Source organism: Delphinus delphis, chromosome 16 (genome assembly GCF_949987515.2).
Source record: "Delphinus delphis chromosome 16, mDelDel1.2, whole genome shotgun sequence".
In the NCBI taxonomy this organism is placed as follows: domain Eukaryota; kingdom Metazoa; phylum Chordata; class Mammalia; order Artiodactyla; family Delphinidae; genus Delphinus; species Delphinus delphis.
Genome location: NC_082698.1, coordinates 5034772 through 5058520, shown reverse-complemented (window position 1 = coordinate 5058520; position 23749 = coordinate 5034772). Strand labels below are relative to the sequence as shown.

At 43.5% G+C, this 23749-nt stretch overlaps 1 protein-coding gene across 2 annotated transcripts in view; it reads left to right on the top strand.

Moving 5' to 3' along the window:
• DOCK1 (dedicator of cytokinesis 1) overlaps positions 1-23749 on the top strand; it is a 527045-nt gene that overhangs the window by 422555 nt on the left and 80741 nt on the right. For both annotated transcript variants that reach the window (XM_060033849.1, XM_060033848.1), the window contains exons 32-33: positions 6194-6252; positions 17238-17386. In XM_060033849.1, coding sequence (XP_059889832.1) covers positions 6194-6252; positions 17238-17386 — 208 coding nt within the window. The remainder of the gene's footprint in view (positions 1-6193; positions 6253-17237; positions 17387-23749) is intronic.

The window sequence follows — 23749 nt, the reverse complement described above, 5'->3', positions numbered from 1 at the left end:
ACACTGGGTTCTGAAACATCAGTGTGTTAATTCATACTGTACACATTACTTTTTAGGGAAACCAAAAGGAAAGAAGTACACAGTGACAAGCCTTGCTTTGCAGTGTGACCTAATCTGAAGCTGGAGTTGAACGTTCCAAATTATAAAAGGAAATTATTTGTGTTTGTGCTAATTTTTTTCCCGAGAGACTCAAATTATTCCAGATAAATTCACTGTGTACTAAGAAATAGAAGGGGACCCAAGGAGATGGACTCAACAAGCTGTAACCTGTGCTAAGGTCCTTTTCGAAGAGTTAATTAAGTGTCCCACATGCATTAGCGATGCTGTATTCTTTTTTTTTTTTTTTTTTAGTTGAAGTATAGTTGATTTATAACATCGTGTTAGTTTCTGGTGTACAGCAAAGTGATTCAGTTATATATTTTTTTCAGATTATTTTCCATTATAGGTTAAGATAGTGAATACAGTTCCCTGTGCTATACAGTAGGTCATTATTGCTTACTTCTTTTATATAAAGTAGTGTGTATCTGTCAATCCCATACTCCTAATTTATTCCTCCTCCAATCCCTTTCCCCTTTGGTAGCCATAAGTTTGTTTTCTGAGTCTCTTTCTGTATTATAAATAAATTCGTTTGTATTATACTTTAGATTCCACATACAAGTGATACTATATGGTATTTGTCTTTCTCTGTCTGACTTACTTCACTCAGTATGACAATCTCTAGGCCCATCCATGTTGCTGCCAGTGGCATTATTTCATTCCTTTTTATGGCTGAGTAATATTCCATTGTAAATATATACCACATCTTCTTTTAGTGATGCTGAATTTTTTGTGTGCACATATTTATTTTCTTTCTTAAAAAAACTTTTTTAATTTTATTTTTTTATACAGCAGTTTCTCCTGAGTTATCTGTTTTGTACATATTAGTGCATATATGTCAATCCCAATCTCCCAGTTCATCCCACCACCACCACCCCCTCATCCCCCTGCCCAGTGATGCTGAATTTTATTGAACGTGATAAAACTCTATGCAGTGGAGGACGCATCAGGCCCCTGTGTCTAGTAAGGCTTATTCCCATCCGTCACATTTGGGGTCCCGTCTCCTCCCACCTCCCCAGAACTTACCAGTCTTTCCCATAAAAATAACAGTGTCTCACCCCACCCATCATCTCCCTCCAGCTCCCTCCGTGCCTCTCTCACTGCACACCCACACCCACTCCCGATGCTGGCTGCAGGCCAGCTCTGCCCTGGGCTCCCAGAACCCCTCTGTAGGTTTCCCTCCTAGCGTTTTGGCCTCTCCGCTGCTCCCTTGTCAGGCTCAGACTCCTCCCTCCACCCATTAAGTGCAAGAGCTCCTCAAGTCTTGGTGTTGGGCCTTCTTATTCTGTTCTCTTTCCTTAAGACAGCAGTTTTTAAATTGTGCATCTCAGCCCTTCACTGGGCTGGGATAGCAACTTAATGGGCCATTGTATTAATTTCTTAGAGTCATCTGCCATAATGTAACAACACAAACTAAGTGAAACAACAGAAATTTATTGCCTCACAGTTACAGAGGCCAGAGGTTGAAGCCAAGGCATCAGCAGAGTTGGTTCCTTCTGGAAGCTCAGAGGGAAGACCTTGTCCGTGCCTCTCTCCTATCTTCTGGGGGTGGGTGGCGCCCATCCTTGGTGCTCCGTGGCTGTGGCCCCCATCCCTGGTGCTCCGTGGCCGTGGCTGTATAACTCTCGTCTCTGCCTCCCTCTTCACGTGGCCTTCAGCCTTGTTTGTCTGTGTCTCTAAATGTATCCCTCTCCTTATAATGATGCCAGTTCTTGGATTTAAGGCCCGCCCCATCCAGCATGACCTTATCTTAACAGGATTACATCTTGTAAAGACCCTCTTTAGGGGGTCACATTCACAGGTAGTAGGGGTTAGGGCTTTAACAGATCTTTATGGAGGACACAAGTCAACCCACACGACCCAAGACCAACATACATTTTTTCCCCCTTTTTTTTTTTTTTTCAGTGAAATAGAATATAAGGAAACATCAGAGTTGATGGCAGGTAGTAAAGTTAAGTATTATAGAACTTTTGTATATGTACATTTTTATGCGTGCTGCTTAGTAAAGTATATTTCTTATTGCAAAAGAGTTTTTGAAACTTAAAAAAAAATACTTATAAACCTGCCTCTGCAGCCTTGGTTCACAGCACACCCCTCCTCTTGAGGGGAAGGAGTCAGGCAAGCTCCCTGTCCTCCAGTCTCACTGCCTTCTTTGGTCCGTATACTCACCTACCCCCCACCCCCGCCACAGGGCCTTTGCACCTTCTGGTCTCTTCCCCTCTCTGTCTGGATTACACCTTTCCTTCTTCAAATCTTGGGTAAATATTACTCTCTAAGAGAGCTTCTCCCACAGCCAACCTGGACCCACTCCTCCAGTTTTTCCTAAAGAACTGTTACCATGGCCTCCAAAAAAACATAAATAATAACAAAAAAAACTACTATATATACATGTATGTGTGAGTCTCGTATGATTGTTTAATGCCCATTTCTGCTGCATGCTAATAGTCCCTCAGGTCTGTGGATTGTGTCTCTTTCCCACATTATATTAGTGGCCCCATATTAGCTCTGTGCCTGGCCTTCAGTAAGCATTTAGTAATTCATTAAACAATGAATAATGCTTACAGAGCAAATTAATCTAAAAGACCATTGCAACCATGAAGGGAATGCTGTGATGAGGCCCACTCTGAACTTTTAAAGGAAGGACCAGCCTGGCTTCGTTGCTTGTTAGGACAGATGAGGGCACCGTGTCCTCGTTCTCCCAAAGGCCTGGGAGATAGATGAGCATCATGCCGTCATTATCCCAGTACTACACATGGGGAGACCAAGGGTCAGAGTGGTCAGGTAATTTTCCCAGTGTGCTTAGATTTGGTCTCAGGTTGGTCTTACCCCCAGGCTTGGGCTATCTCTGGTGGACATGGGATTTCTGCTTCTGGGGGCAAAGATTCAGGAAAGCAGGTGCTAAGGTAAGGTCTCAGAGACCAGAGTCATGCTATTTTGGGTCAGAGTTACAGGCCTGGATGTGGGATCTGTGATCTACCTGGGCTGTCTAAAGGATGCCTCCTGTGGGCTCCCTCGGGCTGGCCGTCTGGAGTTGTCCACTCACTTTGTGGGTGGGCACAGGCGACCTGGGGGTGGTGGGAAGCACCAGGTGACTCCGGCTTTGCAGAAACAGGCACGTCATTTCACCCCCAGGAATCTCTGCTTCCTCAGTGGGAAGATAGCTACGGGAACGTCTTCTTCCTTACCTTGTGGTCTTACTGTGAGAATCAAATCAAATGAAACACACCACACATGCACTTTGAGGGGTGAGACGCAGTGCTGTGCTGCGGCATCGTGGAAGTCTGCCCTCTCTGGTCCTCGAGATGCATGCTGGGGGTGAAGAACAGGAATCCTTTGGGAGTCTGGAGACTTGTGCCCTCTCTTCTCCCCTTGCCCTGTGACCATGGCCAAGTCATTTTGCTTCCCCCGCAGGACTAGTTCAGTTCCCTCAACTATAAATCGTTAGTCATGGACTTAGTAACGATCTCTAAGGCTGCCACCAGCTCTGGAATTCTCTCTCCAGGTAGGAGCATGATCCCAGATACACTCCATTACTGCTTTTTTCTCCTCCTTGGGGCAAGGATTACAAATGGCTCAGGAATCCCTCTTAAGTTCTGGTGACAGCTGTGACTCCATTTGGGGATTACGCTGAGAAGTGTATAGATTTGTCAAAGCTGCCTTCTTATTAAAATGAGAGGAAAGACCAATCTTACTGCTGGAGAGATTCGGCGCTGCCCTTTGCCTCCCAGCTCCGTGCTCATCTGTGCCAGCCTCGAGCCCCTGCGTCTTACTTGACTATTATAGTGGCATTTCAGCACCTTTCTGCCAGAGGCTTTACTCTCCTGGGCGACGTGCACTCAGACCTTTGCTAATCCCCCCGTTCTGAAATACTGTGAAGACACATCATTCCCCACGTAGGAGACAGTGAAGCGTCACTGAAAAATGCAACCCAGGCATCCTCGAGCCCCTCACGCTCCGCCGGCACCGGGAACAGAGGCGCTGGGCAGAGAGACAGGACGGGGCCGGCTTCCCTCTCCTCACATGCCGCCTGGGGTCCCCGGGTCAAGTCCAGCGCTGGACAGACAGCAGTCACTGTAGGGCCTGAGGCATCCATTGGGTCACTCCTGGTGATCCAAACCCAACCTGTGAGCCCGCTGCTGCCAAGGCTGTCCTGCGCTTTATCCTTCTGAACTTTGGGGTTTGATTTGAATTATTGTAAGACCTGGGAGAGGAAGTTGAGTCAGGGGCCAGCAAGGCGCAGACACTGATGGAGGTCGGCCTGGCTTTAACCATTCATATTTTTCAAGAGATACTGTTCCGGGCTGAGAAGGAGTTGCTTGGCAGTTAAGAGTCTTTAAGCTTGAGTTAGTGACAGGCCCACCCCTGGGACAGGTTCTCGCCTCCTCTGGGCCTCTGGCGTCCTCACTGTGTTGAGGTCTGAACACCTGGCAGCAGGGGCTGGGGTGTTTACGTTCTCGGGGTCCTCCCTGCGATGCCACACTCCTCACCTCCCCAGACACCTGCTCCCCTGAAAGGCAGCTTATCCCCCTGGACAGCGCAGACCCCTCCAGCCTGAGGAGGAAGCATCTGCCCTGGATGGAGCGTGGTTTTCCTGTCCCCGATCCTATTCTTCTGGTAAATGCCCAGAGACCGGTCTTCCCAGTCATCATGCAGCCACCCACATCCTCTCCAGGCCTGGGTGCTGGGACCCCTCTGTCATTCCTACAGGAGCAGAATGGGGATTGGAAAACGGCTCTGCAAACCTCAAAAGAGTGCACGCCTCGCTGGAGCTCAGATCTTGTGCCCCTGGGGCACTTCTGGGTGCCAGCTAGGCGCAGAAGGGTGGCCCGGTCCCTGCTCCCTGTGGCTTGGTGCTGGGAGCATTCGTGGGCAGAGATCCCCTCTCTCTCACTCACCGAATTTACCTGCACCAGCACTCCCCTGGTGTCGGGCTGGACTGGAAGGTTGTACATTCACCTCAGAGGACCAGCTTGTCTTCGGAGGAAGGGGTACAACACTGCCCTCTTACTTCAGTTTCTCCACGGGTACAGTGAATGCCCTGGCACCTGTCCGGCTGTGATGCTCCCAAGGTTGAATTCTCCAAAGAGGAGCTGCTGAGTGCGTTTATCTTTCCTGGTTGAGATTCTCACAGGGTCTGCTGTCCTTTCCTGCTGTAAGTGACAGACGGGTGCTTAGGGTACCCGAGACTTTGATAAAGGGTAGCAGCCAGCTGGGGCTGTTGATTTACCAGCCAGATCTCTACCTGTGGAGGCACAAGTCGGTCATCTGTAATCAGAGCTTTTCTTCCCACATGAGCTGACATAAGGACGCACAGAGCAGGCACCACGACACAGCTGCTACACTGTAACACTGTAGGATAATTTTTCAAATTATTATTTGTAATAGAATCAGCCTTTTCCTTAGGCAATAAAGGAAAATGTTAAATTGCTCACAAACTAATAAAGGTTTATCTTCTGAAACATCAGATTCTGTTTACTCATGAAACACACGCCCCCTCTGCTGACCCACTGGGAAGAAAATTAGCATTTATTTTTGCTGGTACATAAAAACAGGGGAATGTTTGTTGACATCTTTTCGTGTTAAGCCCTTCCTTACATTGAAAATGATAAAGAGCCAGGAGCTGGGAGCTGTATGAAAGAGGCCTTTCCTGCTCTGATTGTCTAAGACTCCGGGGCTTAATTTAACATATGAGAACTGCTTATTGTGTGCCGGGCTGTAGGATGTCATTTGGTGTCTGGTTCCTGGATGCTTATAACATGCGTGGAAAACAAACTCCCCCTCAAGCCAAGGAGCCGAGTTCTCTTTCTCCTGCCATTAGAGACTGAAGAAAGGAAAATACTTTCATTTCTCTCCACCACCTCCCCCATGTTTCCACAGAGGGGAGGATCTTATGTAATCTGTGGTGATGGGAAAATGAGATCCCTAGCTGGATTCCTCCTCCTTCAGTTCCTTTTGGTGGCAAAAGAAGTTGATGCTTTGACACTCTCTTTATTTGTCTCAGGGATGGGAGAGTTTCATTGCACTTAAAAATAATCCAAGTCTGATTTTCAAATGCTCCATAGAGTGACTCAGCGTTTTTCCTGTCCCTGGTTTTCAGGTACGGAGATATGAGGAGACAGATTGGCTTCGAAATCAGGGACATGTGGTACAACCTTGGTGAGTAACTGGGACTTCAGGGCATCACGGTGAACATCATGACTCGGTGGTGGGCGATGCCACTGGCCCTGTTTGTCAGCTTTGGGGCATCTTAAAAATCTGAACAGCTTCTGTCCTTCCGAGAGCAATTGCTACCTTTGCAGTAAGTGCTTTCAGTGAATAAGAGATGGGAGACCAAAGTAAAGGGAAGGAAATCTGATTGGTGGAGAAAACAGAAAAGTCAATAGAGTGCCCTCTTGTGTCAGGTGAGCAGAGCTCTGCCTTGGAACTCTTGCTCCTGGGCAGAACTACCATTCTCTCCGTTTCTCATGAATCAAAGCATGTAGCTCATCCTACTGTTATATAGTCCATCACTTATTGTATTCAGTTTCACATAATCTACCTTCCAAAGGGTTTATTCTCCAACTCAAAACTAGACCCTGTATTTAGGTATACTGCCACCAGGTGGTGGTAGACTGAGTACTTGTGCAATCAAAACAATAAGGAATACGTGTGCTTAAGATAAGAAATTAACATAAGCATTTATCACTATAAACTTCCCTCTTAGTATGGCTTTTGCTGCATCGCAAAGTTTTGGTATGTTGTCTTTTCATTTTTCATTTGTCTCAAGATAATTTTTGATTTCCTCTTTGAGTTCCTCTTTGACCCATTGATTGTTCAGGAGTGCAGTTTTAAACTTCCAAGTATTTGTGAATTTTCCAATTTTCCTTCTGTTATTCATTTCTAGCTTTATTCTATCATGGTAGGAAAGGATACTTGGTATGATTTCAATATTCTTAAATTTGTTAACAATTGTTTTGTGACCTAATGTGTGACATATCCTGGAGAATGTTCCTTGTGCACTTGAGAGAAATGTGTATTCTACTGCCGTTAGGGGAAATGTTTTGTATATGTCTGTTAGGTCCATTGATCTATAGTGTTGGCTTACTGGTGAAGAAAGATCTCAAATAAACAACCCATCTTTACACCTCAAGGAACAACAACAACCAAAAAAAAACTAGGCCTAAGCCTAAAGTTGGCAAAAGGAAGGAAATAATAAGGATTAGAGAAGAAATAAACAAAATAGAGGATAGAAAACATCAATAAAATTAAGAGTTGGGTTTTTGGAAAGATAACCAAAATTGACAAACCTTTAGCTCAATTACTAAGAAAAAAGGAGAGGAGACTCAAAAAAATCAAATCATAAATGAAAGAGGAAACATTACAACTGATGCCGTAGAAATAAAAAGGATCATAAGAGACTACTGTGAAAACTTAACGTGCCAGCAACCTAGAAGAAATGGATACATTCCTAGAAACATACAACCTACTGAGACTGAATTATGAATAAATAGAAAGTCTGAACAGACCAATAATGAGTAAAGAGATTGAATCATCTTACAACAAACAGAAGTCCAGGACAAGATGCCTGCACTGGTGAATACTACCCAACATTTAAAGAAGAATTAATATCAATCCTTTTCACACTTTTCTAAAACACTGAAGAGCAGGCAACACTTCTAAACTCATTTAATGACATGAGCATTACCATGATGCCAAAGTCAAACACACTACCAAAAAAAAAAAAAAAAAGAAATCTATAGGCCACCATCTCTGATGAACACAGATGCAAAAATCCTCAACCAAATACTAGCAAACTGAATTCAACAGCACATTTAAAGGGTCATACGCCAGGAACAAGTGGGATTTATCTCTGGGATGCAAAGATGATTCAACATATGCAAATTAATAAAAGTGATAGACTACATTAATTGAATGAAGGATAATAAGATTATCTCAATAGATATAGAAAAATCATTGGACAAAATTCAAAACCCTTTCATGATAAAAACTCCACAAACTAGGTATAGAAGGAGTGTAACTTAACGTAGTTAAGGGCATATATTGTCAACTAATATCATACTCAGTGGTAAAAAACTGATAGTTTTTCTCTAAGATTGGAAACAAGACAGGATGCTCACTCTCACCCCTTCTATTCAACATAGTACTGGAAGTCTGGACAGACCAATTAAGTAAGGCATCCAGATCAGAAAGGAAGAAGTAAAATTACCTCTCTTTGCAGATGACATGATCTTATATGTAGGGAACCCTAAAGACTCCTCCAAAAAAGTGTTAGAACTAACAAACAAATTCAGAAAAGTTGCAGATACAAAATCAACATAGAAAAAAAAAGTTGCATTTCTATACACACTGCCTGTAAAATAAATTAAGAAAACAATCCCATTTTCAGTAGCATAAAAATGAATAAAATATTTAGGAATAAACTTAACCAAGGAAGTGAAAGACTTATACACTGAAAATTACAAAATACTGATGACAGAAATTTAAAGAGACACATATAAATGTAAAGACATCTCATGTTCATGGATTGGAAGACTTGATATTGTTATCGCTTTCAAAATTCCAGTGGAATGTTTTACAGACATTGAAAAATCAATTCTAAAAATCATGTGGAAACACAAAAGACCCTGAATATCCAAAGCAATCCTGAGAAAGAAGAACAAAGATGGAGGCATTATACCTCCTGGTTTCAAAATAAGTTACAAAGCTATAGAAATCAAAACAGTGTGGTACTGGCATAAAGACAGACATAGACCAATGAAACAGAAGAGAGAGCTCAGAAATAAGCCCACACATATGCAGTCAACTGATCTTCGACAGGAAACCAAGAATACACAGTGAAGAAAGGAAAGTGACTTTAACAAGTAGTTTGTGAACAACAAATAGTGTTGTTAATACTGGATATCCACCTGCAAAAGAATGAAATTGGACTCTTAAGCCATACACAAAAAGCAACTCATAACACACTAAAGACTTAAATGTAAGACCTGAAACCATAAAATTCCTAGAAGAAACCATAGGAGAAAAGCTTTTTGACCTTGGCCTGGACAATGATTTCTTGGAAATGGCACCAAAAAGACAAGTAGACTACATCAAACTAAAAAGCTTTTGCACAACAAAGGAAGGAAACAATAAAATGAAAAGTAATGGGAGAATATATTTGCAAACCCCATGTCTGATGAGGGATTAATATCCAGAATATATAAGAAACTCCTACAATTCTATAGCAAAAAAACAAATAAACCAATTAAAAAGTGGTCAAAGGACTTGAATAGACATTTCTTCAAAGAAGACAGACAAATGGCCAGTAAGTACATGAAAAGTTGTTTAACATCATTAATCATCAGGGAAATGCAAATCAGAAACCACAGTGAGCTATTGCCTCACACCTGTTAGGATGGCTGTTATGAAGAAAATAAATAAAAGATAATCATGTGTTTGCAAGAATGTAGAGAAATTTGAACTCATGTACACAGCTGGTGGGAATGTAAAATGATGTGTATGGAGGTTCCTCAATAAAATAAAAATAGAACTACCCTATGATCCAGCATTCTCACTCCAGGTATGTATTCTAACGAATTAAAATCAGAAGCTGGATATCTGCACTCCCACGTTCGTTGCAGCGTTATTCACAATAACAGAGATACGGAAACAACCTAAATGCCCATCGACAGATGACTGGGTAAAGAAAATGTGGTATATATATGTACAACGAAATATTATTCAGCCTTAAAATAAAAGAAATCCCATCATATGAAAAAAAAATGGAAGACCCTGAAGACCACTGTTGGATGTGAACTAAGCCAGTCGCAGATGGACAGTTACTGCATGAATCCTCACATATGAGATCTCTGAAGGAGTCAAACTCATTAGAGTAGAGAGCAGGATGGTGGTTGCCAGGGGCAGGGGTGTGCTGAGGGAGCAGTGGGGAGGTGTTGGTCAAAGGATGAAACGTTGAAGTTTTGCAAGATGCATACATTTTAGAGATCTGCTGTACACGCGGTGCCTCAAGTTAATGATCCTGTATTGTACATGTAAAGATGTAAGAAGGTAGATCTCATCTTAAGTGTATTCTTACAGTAAGCAAGAAAAAAGTAAAAATGATAAGAAATTAATTCAATTTTATTTATAAGTGAATTAATTAATATAACAAGGAATTTTCTATGAAAATGTTAGCCACTATGATATGTCGTTCTGTTGGTTATGTTCCTTATAAAGGAATAAACAACTGATTATAATTTGGTGTCTCCTCACCACCTTTATGTGTCCTCTGTGAACCTGGCCTCTCCTAGTTGAGATGAAGCTCTTCCTGGCACCTGTCCTCAGCTGGTTTTGTGCTGAGGTGCCCCGGCATCTCTCTTCAGCACCACTCCTGGTCCTGTGCAAGCTTCTGCCTCTGAACTGCCCAGGCTCTCCTTCCTTCTCTCAGATCGGCACACAGATCCTACCTTGGTTTGTTGTGGGGGGGGCTTCCACTCTCCCCATCCCCCAGTGACTTTTCTTCTCTAGAAGGAGGCAGGCCACTGCCCACTTTGCTCTCTAGTCACCCCACTGCATCAGGGTTTTGTTTGTTCCACCAGGGCGGGGGCGCCTTAGCTGTATCCCAATCTGTGTACTCCTGGAATAGCTTTCTTCGTGGCTGGAAAGGTGCCCTGATGTATCTACGTTCCTCGGGCAGAACGAAACGAGGTGACGAAACTAAACACGGTTTTCGCTGAAGGCCGTGGCATTGGACTCCACCGCCTTCCTGATGGCCCTTTGAGCAGACGGGGCCGGGGTTCTGAGGGCCAGCCCTGCTACTTGGCTTAGCGGTCAGTACGTTCACAGCGGCTTCTTTTCAACTGAAGCCAGGTTTCCTCAGAGGCCTTTGACTCCTAATCCTTCTTGAGTGCCCGGAGGTCAGCAGAAGTGTGTGAAGGAAGGCTCTGTCACATCTCTAGGGAATGTTAGGAGAATTTCCAAATATTCTTTGTCTTTCCATTTATATGAAGGATGGAGTCTTTTTCAAATGGGTCTTCATCCAGAAAAATAAATGTACAACTCTTTGGGGGGGAAATCGATACTCTGTGGATAATACTAAGAACATGGAAATTAAGAAGCTTGGTTTAACATGAGGCGCCTGCTGGGTTCTCCAGGATAAAAATCCAGTGCGAGAGCCACCAGGTGGAGAGAAGGAGCTGGTGGGGATGACTTCTCTGCCTGTGCTCTCACTGGGAGGAGAATCCGCTCCCCACCTGCTGTGTGGGCATCAGTCCTGGAGTCAACTGGGGACCCCTTAAGGAAACTCTCCACTGGGACTTTGCCGCAGCAGCTGAAACGTCCAGCATCAAAGTACTGTCTCTCGGTGTCAGAGTGCCTGGCTGCATCTCCAACACAGAACCTTCCTGGCACTGTCCTGTCCTTGGTCTTCCTGCCGTCCCTGGGGAGAGAGCAGGCACCCTGGGCTCCGAGGGAAGAGACTGGATATGAGTTCCACTTGAGTGGAACTTCTTGCCTGGCTGCGTGACGCAGTCGGTCTGGGCTTCCCTCACTCAGCTTTCTAGGCTGTAAGATGCAGAGGCTGGACGGAAGTTTTCAAGAGCCTTCTAACTCTGAAGCTCAATAATGCTTTATATATATACGGTGCTCAATACTGCTTTTTATATATATGGTGCTCAGTAATGCTTTTTATATATATGGTGCTCAATAATGCTTTTTATATATATATGGTGATCTCGGTAGTGAAATGCTAAGCCTCCTAGAACCGTTCATGATTCATTTTAATTGATCCTACCCTGACAGCTTCATCTCTCACGTTTCCTGGCAGGTCAGACACTGTGGGACTCCTGCCAGGAAGGTTCTGTCTGTAGCCCCATTCCGAGGGAGGGGCAGGTGAGGGCGGGCAGGGACGTTCAGAGAAATGGCATGGAGGGAGTCATTCTCGGCTGGACAAGTGGGAGCCCAGGGCTCTTCTAGGTGCTGGAGTCCAGTGAGTGATGGGCTGCACCCACTGTGGCCAGGCTTTTCAGCGGGGACCTGATGTACCCCTGCATGAGGGCCCTCTGCGGTCATCTTTCACCCCGGCCCTTCCAGAGAGAGTGACAACACCTTCTGAATTGTTCAGTGTCACCTCTAAAGTACGAACTGTGAGCTAGTCTATTTCTCCTAAAAGGACCCTTTTAGGTGTGTTTTCAAATGCTTCATTCCGAAACGCCTCGGTAATATTTTTCTCATCATTTAGGATAAGTAGAGACAGCCACCCTGGTAGATATTCACACTGGTTTTTAACACACTAAAAGGCGTCCTTCTTGTTTGATTAGTAGCTGCTGTCTCAGCTCAGCTCACCCGGGACCCTCCCCTCCGCTCTGACCTTCAACTGAAGGACCACTTCCTGGCTCAGAGGGAGCCTCCAGAAGCCAGCTCAGGCCCAGGCTGGCCTGACACATGGGCGCCCCAGACACTCGGGTTCTTTTCTTTCTTTTCTTTTTTCTTCTAAGTGTTTTCAAGGTCATCTCTGGAATCCCTGACATCGAGCACAGTTTGAAACTGATTCCTCCTCATTTGCTCCGTGTCTACGATTTCAATGGAAGACAGTGGGATGGGCCCAGGGAAGCATGAGCTTCTCTGTGAAGCCACCTCTGGGCCCTCGTGAAGCCTCCAGTGTTCCGATGGTTGGTTCTCTCGACATTATGTCATTACGTTCTAAATAGTCTGAGTCAAGTGACAGAGACTTTTGATTTGCAGCATAAAGGATACAGTTAAGAGAGCAAATGTCCCGTCTCATCCCTGTCCGTTGCTGACTGGAATACAGTGATGAATGCAGCAGGTCTGTGTTTGGCAGCATTCTACCAGGACCTCTGCCTCTGGCATGAGAAGCCGCCAGGAGGGCAAATGTAAACTGTGACTGTGGTCAGTGAAGGGCAGGGATTTGGTAACAGCAAGAAGTAATCATTAACCCACGTGATTGGGTTCCTTGCTTACAAAATAATTAAATTATGTGTGAAAGTTAAAAAAAAAAATAAACATGTCGGCTGCTCCCAAGATCTGGCCCAGCTTCCCCTCAAAATGGCTAAGGCTAGCTCCGTGGGGTCACCTCCGGCCACCTGGCCCTTTCTTTGCTGCTCTGAATCTCAGGTGTTGGATCCTGCCCTCCAGCGTCATTGCTGAGGATGCCACTCTAGAAATTAACGAGAGCACATCTCAGTTTCCTAAGATGTATACAACCTATTTTCTACACAGCTTTTAAACAACAAAAAAAAAACATTTTTTTCAAATGGGCTCAGGTTTGAGATCATATTGGCAGTCTCCACCAAGAAAATAAAAATAGACGTCAGATATATTTATCCTCTTACAGTTAGTCACCTGTCACTGGATCAGGCCCTGAGCCAAATGTGCCGTGAGACCGTCTCCTTCTTGCGTCTTCCCAGTCATACGTGTGGTGTGAGCGGCCCAGAACCCACCTCCTTGCACAGCACTGGAACAAGGATCCGGGGTCTGTGTTGCTCAGTTTAATGCAAGTGCAGACACAGTGCTGCCCCATGGGACAGAGCAGCATGGGGTTTTTTTTTTTCCTCCCAAACCTGTCATATTTTGAGTGTGAAAGGAGAAATCAAAGGCAGACTCTCTCCCAATAAAGGCGGGGGGCGGGGGGAGCGGACGTGCTTATTTACTCAGCTCTTCAGTTATTTATCAAAGCGCACTCTGTGCGGCAGCCTGCAGAGCACCTGAGCTCTCTTTTGCCTTCCTCACCTCGATTTACATTTTGTTTGTTACATACAGCGCCCCGGAGCCGCAGTGTCTCCAGTCTGTCCAGAACAAATGTGCTCGCAGGAAGATCTTTATCTTCCACGTTCCGTCTGGGACATTTGTCACGCAGGGATTCCCTTCATGGGTATTTTTGGAGACTTGGAAGAAATTGTGTGCTTTTCATTAAAACCCACATACAGTGGGGCCTAATCCGTGTGACTGGGTGATGGAAATTTTTGCTCTGTCTACTCTTGTGTATATGGAGATTTTCCTGGGATTAGACGATGTTTAAGGTCCCGGATTTCTGAACACTCACGATTGTCAAGAGATCATCCAGGCACCCAGGGGGAGGCTGTTGATGGGGGAGAAGCCAGCTTCCCTGAGACAGCGCGGTCTGGTTCCCAGGGAAGAAGCTCCGTGTTTTGTCACTAGAAGAAAGACTGTCGGTGGGTTTTTAAGGATTGAGGAGTGGTAACCAGGAGTTTGGCCAAGGTGACCAGAGTGATCCGTCGATTCCCATTGTGATCCGATAATTAGTTTGTTCTTCCTTTGTCTCAAAAGGAAAAAAAGAAAGTAAATCCTCTTTTTCTTGAAGCCTGCATTTCAGGAGTCACCTTGATTCCCTTTGATTCCAAACCTGAGTTCATCATTAAATTTGAACAACAGATGCTCCAGGGGAAATCCATAATGCAAATGCCAAAAGAAAGAAAGAAAGAAAGAAAAACGATGAATACTGGAGAATTGTATCCAATGCTTACTCATTGGTTCTCCAAGGTTAAACCCTGGGGATATCACTGTGGCTGAAGTTCAGTGCTGGCCCCCAGCCAACGTGTCCTGTGTTAATGGGAGGGGTAATAATCAAAGCTGAGGACACCCTCGTTTTTGGAACATATTTTTCCAATCCCTGCATTCGCAACCACTTGTTTCTCTCTTATGCAATCCTCCCAGCCTGGAACAATAAAGGCTGTCAGTGAGAGACAGAGCCCTTCGTGACGCTGCAGTTGTGGTTGATGAAGAACTCTGTCACCAGCATCTGTTTTCTGAAACATTGGCTTTGACAGTTTTTAGGCATAATACAAGAAAAGTGTCACCTGAGAGACTGGATATAATAGCATTTTTAAGAGAATGCTTTGCATCACTTACATGCTTTTCAGAAACATTAAGCATTTGGGGAAGCGATGAGAATCGTGTAATATTAGGGCCTTAGTCGAAGTATTATTTAGTAAAGGTTAATAAGATTTTAATTATATTCAGATTCCTTGTTGAAGGTTGCATTTTATGTATGTGTCCACCCAATACAAATTTCTGAATACTTTAATTTAGACCACTTAGGAGGATTATGTATTTTGTTAAGGGTCTTTATTTATAATAGCCAAATTTGGTTAATGGTTCTCTTTACAGAAATCTGCATTAGCTGAGTTATAAAGAAAATGAAATTATTTAGTGTATCCATTGTATTTCCAGATTGTGTAAAAATGTTAGTAACATTGATTAACTCTGGATAAATTATGAGTGCTAATAACAAAATGTCACAAATAACTCATTCAAGCGTTTAATTCTTGTGCATTCTTCTATTATATGTTGGAAACAAAAAGATATAAATTGTAATGGGGTGAAATGAAAATAAATCAGGATTTCTGAAATTAAGAAGGCAGGAATTATAAGAGACCACTTCCGTGATGGGACCTGCCTCTGAATTTAATCACATCACCTTACATAAGGTCAACGCCCCCTTTTTTCAGAAATGAGTTTTCCAGCAGCTCCTTCCCTCTGGTGGCCTTTTATCCCTTCAAGTTCTCTGGAAGTTCACCCACATCACTCCCAGCCCTCAGGAATTTAGACGTAGCAGGGTGTGGAGGCCACTGCTGGGGTGAGGCACAATGGTAGCAAAAAACGAAAAAACGGAGATTTTGAGTTAGCGGTGTCTGAGTCGAAGGCGGAGGCCTCAAGAGGTGTGATACCAAGATTTCCAACAAAATAATTGAAATAGAAAAGAAAAAAAATAAAAAGGTTTGGAGCCTGTAAGAATCCTGTCTCTACTTTCTGGGACACCAAGTTTAGAAGTGTGATACCCCAGTAACGCTAGATAAAATGACAGGTCAGTGTCCTCTGCATCTGGGTTATTACGACAGCACACGGAGAAGGGAGTGGTGTGGACAGCCAGCATCATTTCTATTACCACAAGATGGAGAGGACTAGTGTCCTGGAAAGATCTCGTGACCGGCAGGCCGGGCACGGGGGACACACCTGATGCTTCAGAATCACAGACCCGGGTTCCAATCCTGCTCTACCATTTCCACTGAACAGCACGCTGGTTTGGGGAAATTCACAGTTTCCTCATCTGTAAAACAGAGTTCAGAATGGCACTCCCTCTGGGGGAGGATGTTATAATGGGGGCAGGGGTATAGGAGAAATCTCTGTACCTTCTGCTCACTTTTGCTCTAAAAAATAAAGTCTATTAAAAAATAAAGTACGGTCTGGTTTTTAAAAAGAGGAGAGGAATGGTAGCCGTCTCACAAAATTATGTTGAAAATTCAGTGAGACTCTTTCTATGAGGCTGGTCATGTAGTCGTACTTAGTAAGTGTTAGCTAATTTTATAATATTCATTAATCATGGGGCAGAAGTATGTGCTTAAAAACAACTTCTGAAAATTTTTCTCAAAAGTTGTTTTAAGCATATACTATTGTCCTTGTGAATCATAATGAATATTATAATCTTATGCTTTAAAAATCATATCTGGACAAGATAGGAGGGATATAAGATTAATAAAGTAGCTATTTTAATAAGCATTATCCAATCAAATAGTCAAAAAAGGCAGAATCCTTTCTATTTTCACAGCTTCACATCCTGAGGTCTGGTTTTGATTTCTCTGATCAGTCACTCGGAACGTTATAGAGATCCCTTGACATTATTTACAGAGGTTCCAAATAGTAAACTCTTTTTCATATGATGTTGCAGACAGAAAGGGCCCAAGAGACCACCTGCCCTAACCTCTTCACTTTATCAACTCTTGTTCATTGTTCATAAAATGAGATGCCAAGGGTCCCATCTCCCAGCCCTGCTCTTTCCAAAACTGGGTACCCGTTAGCTGCTCAGGCCCCGATGTGTGTGATGTAATTGTCTGTTTGTGAAATGGCATTTGTCGTCGGTAACAGACAAATCATGACTGCAGGCCTTATATTGGGTAGATTTTTTTTTTTAACAGCTTCACTTACGCTGTTTGGAATACAGTTCACTTCTTATACTAAAGACTGGGCACACTCAAAATTGTTGCCTGTAGGTGAGAAATGGGTACATATTCCCAAGATCCTAGCATTCAAAATCACAATGATCTGTGTAGTTTTGTTTCTGTCCATTGAAGCTCATTTCAGAATCCTTTATTTAAAACGCTTCTGAATAACGCACTTCTTTATTCAAGGTCAACACAAGATAAAGTTCATTCCAGAAATGGTCGGCCCCATATTAGAAATGACACTGATTCCTGAGACAGAGCTTCGCAAAGCCACCATCCCCATCTTCTTTGACATGATGCAGTGTGAATTCCATTCCACCCGAAGCTTCCAGATGGTAAGGACGTGGGTGTGCAGTAAGTGGCTTGGAGAGAAAAGGGGGACAAGCCTGAGTACCTTGAGACTTATAGATGGTTCTCCAGTTACACATGCTGAATATGGAAAACATAATTCCCTACAGCTTAAGAGAGAAAAGTCCTAGACTTTCCTTGTGGAAGAAGCCTGTCATTCTTAGGGAGGATCTCACTCTCATCTTTACAGAACGTTGTTCTCCATTTTTAGCTTTTACTTACTTTTAAGTGGATTTACTGACACATTAATCTGGGTAAAACTCTCTCTTTGGCCCTCCTTTGTATGTGCACTGGAGCTTTTGATCAGATGTTACTGTGTTCTGTCAGACTGGTTGCTTCTTACTGAGTTAATTATTTTTAAGTGTAAAGTCTTTGCCTTTATTTTAAGTGTGTGCCTTGGTCTTTTTACCTGTGCAATGGACCTGATGAAAATTCCATAAAGAAAGTGTATGTAAAGTGCTAGAAACATCCTGTATCAACGTGAAGGACAAAATCTGAATAATTGATATGTGAAAAGGAACAAAATCTCCTTCCCTGGAAAAGTGTGGTGTTTATGGATTCCTGGGTGGGTACGCACAAGCCCACACACATGCACATACAATGGATTTCTCCTTTGTGTACTGATGCTTTGCAGGAGGCAAGAGAAAAAGCCAGAGATAGGAGGTCCTCTAAATTGAAAACTACCTCTTAAAATATTATAGTGATTCAGGGGAGTTGATGTACTAAGCATTTTACATAAATTTTTGAGGAATTTAGAGAGAAATTCCTATAGTGAATGGAAATCAAAACTGCGTCAATCAAGGTAACATGATTTTAGTGAGATCTAATATTTCAAGAGTAGGTTTTCCTTCCTCACTTTTGTACTTTCCAGTTTCAGAAACTCTGAGTAGTTTATAGGCTTTAATTGGTCATTCTTTGTCATTATTGCATGAAGCTAGTAGCCACGAAGAGCAATTTTACTATTTCCCAGAACAAGAGACAGATACAAAGCCCAAAGAAGCCCCGTCTGTAAGCATGGCATTCAGACGCTGAAGCCTGGGTAGATCCTAAAGCCCTGCTCAGTCAGGAACCACGTGGGTCTTGAGCAAATCACTGACCATCTGTATGTCTCCAGCTCAGAGCTGTAAAATTGGTGTGAAATAGAATCTATTCGAAAGAGCTGTTGTAAGATATAGAATCAAACCCATAAAGCCCACCCTTCCTTCCTTCCTTCTTTCTTTCTTCCTTTTGGGTGAGGAAGATTTCCTTACATTTATTTATTTGTAAAATTAGACTATTTTGAAAGAGCAGCTGGCTTGGTTTGGTCTGTCTGGTTCACCGTCAGCCTTTGTACACGTGAGGTATCACGTCGTAAACACTGTCCCCTCTTTGTTAACGTTGTTCTTCTTGTTTGTCAATATATCAAGGACATTTTCCTCGACCGCAGCGTAGTTACCATGATTTCGAGGATGGTGTAACATTTCATAGAATGAGTGACCTCATCCTTTCTGATCCATCCCCTTTAGTGGGGCATTTAGGTTGTATTCACTACTATGAATAAACAATGCAGTGAACATAATCATGCATGTAGCTTGAATTCTTTTGAAAGTTTTCCTGTTGTACAGTCTCAAAAATGCAATTGCTGATTCAAAATATTTCGTGTGACTTTTGACATTACTGCCAATTGATCTTATTGCCACAAGATGTGACCCCTCCCTACTGCCACCGGCACAAAATCATGGCCCCGTCTCACTGCCAACTCACCAGAACTAGGAACTGTAATTTAAAATGCTCTTCCCTAGGCTGCAGATGCATCAGATGTTTTGAATTTTGTATGAATCAAGCCTCAAAGGAGGACCTTATGGAAAGATGCTATTAAATTAAAGAATCAGGTAAAGGAGAAAAATGTATTTATATAGATAAATGCTACTAGCCCGGAAATACAAGATCAAAAACCTTTAAAACATTATGTCATTTGTGATTCTTTCAAGGAGTCTTTGGGTCAAAATAAGGGCCGTTGGAATTGGGAGTTTGGTTTCTGAATTGTTCTCATCCTCCCATTCATTGTCTCACTCCTGTTTCACCATAGTTTTAAAATGTCTTATAACCGTCTTCTGCGCACGTGCTTCATTTTCTCCAGTTCACAGAGTTCTCAGGTTTATCAGTAAACGGCCCAAAGTAGACAAGAGTCACGGCATTTTTGCCTCCATTCTCAACACTGTGTGCCCAGTAGTGGCTTCAGAATCTGTCCCAACATCATGAGACATCTTTCCAGAAAACCAAATGGTTAAGTCGTACCATGAAGTAATTACACCCATTTAATTCCACCACCACAACTTCCTTAGCCTAAAACATGCCTCACTTGGACATGTGTAAATAAAAACACAAACATGAAGACAAAGGTCCACAAAAAAAGAGAACACATTCGGGCTAAGTGTAAACAGCTGCTCGAGTTTTTGGTGAAGAATCCTTGGCCGTTCGTTCCTTGTGTTGTCATCTGCTCGTACCCTCACAGACAGGTGGTAGGACACCTCGAAGGTAAAAAGCAAGGCAGAAAAACGAAAACTTGTGAAAAAAATCTCTCTGCCACATTAATGTGTTCTGGTGAATTGCGAAATGATCACTTTCCTTTTCGTTGGGACATCTCAATTTTTCTACTGACCTATCTCAGCCTCCCGCGGGAGGCCACGTGGATGCCACGTGACGTCATCCTTCCCAGCTCTGCTGCTTCCCCATCATCCCCATTTCTGCCTGGCTCCTTGTCATCTGGTTCACGGGTCCAGTCCCACTGGCCTGGCCTTGGCTTGCTCTCTTGGCCTCCATGGTGGGTTGCAATGACTTGTGGGTTCTTCCTCTGTCTCATCCCCAGTGTCCGTCTGCTCCCCTCACCCCCTATCCCAGGGCTCTCCTGGACCACAGCATTTGTCTCTCGACTTGCTGTATCTTTTCTGACTCCTTTCTGTTCTCGGTTCAGCTCTCATCCTCCAGCGGCTGCTCTCCTGAAGCACAAGGCACGCCCTCTGTTCCTCGTCCGTGATGTTGGTGAACGTGTGCAGCTGCACGTGCACAGACCAGCAGGGCACAGCCTTCCCCGCCTCCATCCAGGGAGCTCCTAGGATGGAGCTGACTGGCCGCTGTTTAATCCGCCACCAGTTCAATCATCTAACCTTATTAGTCACGTGAACAAGGCTTAAATTGGCTCTGCCTTCATAGCAGATGTGCAAACCTAATGGAGTTAGGGGAAGATTAAGGTTTTTCATTTTTACAGAACTTTAGTGTTTTGAACATGTGGCGTAGCCTTGCTTTCTTAGAGCTTGCTGTATCTTTCAGAGTGGGGCTGTTCAGATGCTTCTCCCACTGCTTCCCTCCAGTGCGTTAGTCCCAGTGGATACATTCTCTTCTCGCTTTCCTTGGCATGCGTCCGATCTTCAAGTCTTCCCTGCAGGTGTGTTCACTGTCAGCCACTGTCCCCCGTCCCCACCCTACCCTACCCCAATCCCAGAGATCCCAGAGTAGTGTGATTAGCCTGAAACTGAGGACCTTGGGAAATCTTGGGGGGTTTTTTGTTTTGTTTTGGTTTGGTTTTTTCCAAAGGAGAGACCTTATGTGTGAAGATTTCAGGATCTGCCCAGCTAGCACGGAGAGGTTTGGGGTCATCCTTGTCTTAGGGCCTCTTACATCATCCAGTGGACATGGAGCCCCAAGATGGGCCTTAACTAACGCTTCCCCCGTCTCACTGAGATCCCTGCCCCCAGATGAGTACCATTCTGAGTCTTAGCCTCTCTGGGTTTTCCTTCAGAGGAAAAGCATACCTTTAAATTCTCTCCTAGCACCTTTTTAAAGCAATGCATTTGTTATGTCTTTGGAAAATATAGAACTAACAGCTGAGAATTGCAGCAAATGACTATTTGGGCTCTTAGACCATTCATGAAAATGGGATGGAAAAGGCTCCACGGCAAAGTAATATTTTCAGTCATGGAGCTATTTTCTGTCATCTTCGTGAGGGTCAGCAAAATGCTCCACAACTTCCAGAAATTCCTATTTAGTTGTAAAAATATTAGAATGTGAGTAATCTTTGTTCTGCAATGTTCCCGAGTTCCTGTTTGAATAATCTCTTCCCACTACCCAGGCTGGTAACCTTAAGCAAATAATTGAATAACCCAAGTGGATGCTGACAGCTTCCACCACTTGGTGGCAAAGCCAATATATTTTGAACGGTAACATGAATGTGAATAAGTTTGGTGGTGATTTTATCTTGTTTATTCTTTTTTATAAACATCTTTATTGAAGTATAATTGCTTTACAGTGGTGTGTTAGTTTCTGCTTTATAACAGAGTGAATCACCTATACATATACATATATCCCCATATCTTATCTTGTTTATTCTTCAGTTCATTAGGATTTTGTTGATTGGTTTGTTTTTGCTTTCATTTAAAAAATAATACTTGATTCTGTCATTTTGGATGATTAGAGGGGAAATATGGCCCAAGAATTATACTTTTATTTCACTGAACCCCAGACCCAAAAGTGGTCCAAGAGATCATGGAAAATAATACCCTGGACTCAGAGTTCTGATGACATTGAATCCTATTAGAAAAGCTCTCCAGCAAAGAGATGCCTAGACTCCCATAATCTCTAACCAACAGGACTTACTGTGCAGACTTGTTCCTGGAGTCCACTGTCAGTGGATACAGCCCTAAAGTCAATCCTCGGTCTGGGTTGTGTAGCAGTGGGGCACAGCTACACCTGTCCAAGGTGTTGCCAGGTGTAGCAGCCAGTTCCCCTGCCAGGCTGCTGCAGGTCTAGGGCTTGGGACCTCTAGGCTCCTGAGTATTTCACAAAAGCTTCAAGGTCACTGAGCTGCCCGCTTGTTAGATGTAGAAGGATGTGGGGATTTTAGAATATGGGATATGGAGTGCCAGAGATTAATTAAGTGTGTAATTAAGTTTACAGAGTGGTTAAGCAAGAGGAATGCAATATACATCAAAATACTAGTGTGTCTGAGCACAAGGATTAAAGGCTGAGTGATAGATTTGGGGGGATCAGTTACATTTCGGGTGTCAGCATGTGAGCCCGGAGCCCCACAGGTGTCAGAGAACCAGGCTGCTCTCTGCCAGGCCAGTGCCCTCTTCTTGGCCATGTGATCCACACAGACACAGTTCATTGCCTTTCTCCCCCGCAGCCCCTCCAGTGATGCTAAAGAGAAGGGCATGGTTCTGCAGTGCTGTTGGATTGGACAATTCCAACGGGGGGTGCAGAACCAAAGAGCATCTAATTTCCCGATCTCTCTAATACTACGGGGTGGTATAAACCATGGTCCTACCTCCAGAACCTTGTGAGAAGCTTTTCTTAAAAAACAGAGAGTAGGGCAAAGTGCACCCATACAGGCAGACCCAGGAGATATTGTAGGTTTGGTTCCAGACCACTGCAATAAAGGGAAATCTCAGTAAAGCGAATCACATGAAGTTTTTGGTTTCCCAGTGCATATAAAAGTTGTTTACGCTATCCTGTAGTCTCTTAAGTGTGCAATAGTATTATGTCTAAAAAAGCAATACTTTAATTAAAAATACTTCATTGCTAAAAATTAAAAACTACTTTATTGCTGAAAAATGCTAAGCATCATCTGAGCCTTCAGCTAGCTGTAAAGGCTGCTGGAGGGTTTGAAATATTGCAAGAATTACCAAAATACGACATAGAGACACAAAGTGAGCAAAGGCTGTTTGAAAAAGGGCACCAGTAGACTTGCTCAATGCACAAACCTTCAATTTCTAAAAGACACAGTAATGCAAAGCACAATAAAAAGAAGCATTCCTGCACCCAGGATTATTTGCGAATAATTTAGGGTTATTTAGGTTATTATTTAGGGTTATTAATAAAGGGTTTCGAAAGAAACCCTTTCGCTAATGCACTAAGCTGACCGCGGTCCTAGAGCTCAGCTTTCTCCCAGCTCTTGGTAACCTCTAAGCGCTTTACCCATGTGGTGAGTTATTTGTGCAAACCTTTCCATCCTGGGCCTCCCTTGCTCTGACATAACCCCAGATCTCTTCTGTAAATGTGTCCCTGGATGCCTGAAGAATGCAAGCCTGGTTGTTATACACTTATAAATGCATTATAGCAAGAATGGTAAATCTAAGCCCCAACAGAAATGATGCATTCCAAACCAAGGAGAACTGGCTTTTGGATTATCCACTGCTGAGACCCTTCACCCCATGATCTCCTAAATTGGAGCCAATAACCCATGCTTCACAGTGGCACTGAGTGGTGAAAGCAATGGTTCTAAGTTAATTGAATTAACGATGATGTTAGTACATTACCCCTGAGAGCATGGCTCCCTCCACCCCTGACCCAGACATCCTCCACTGTGTTCAGCT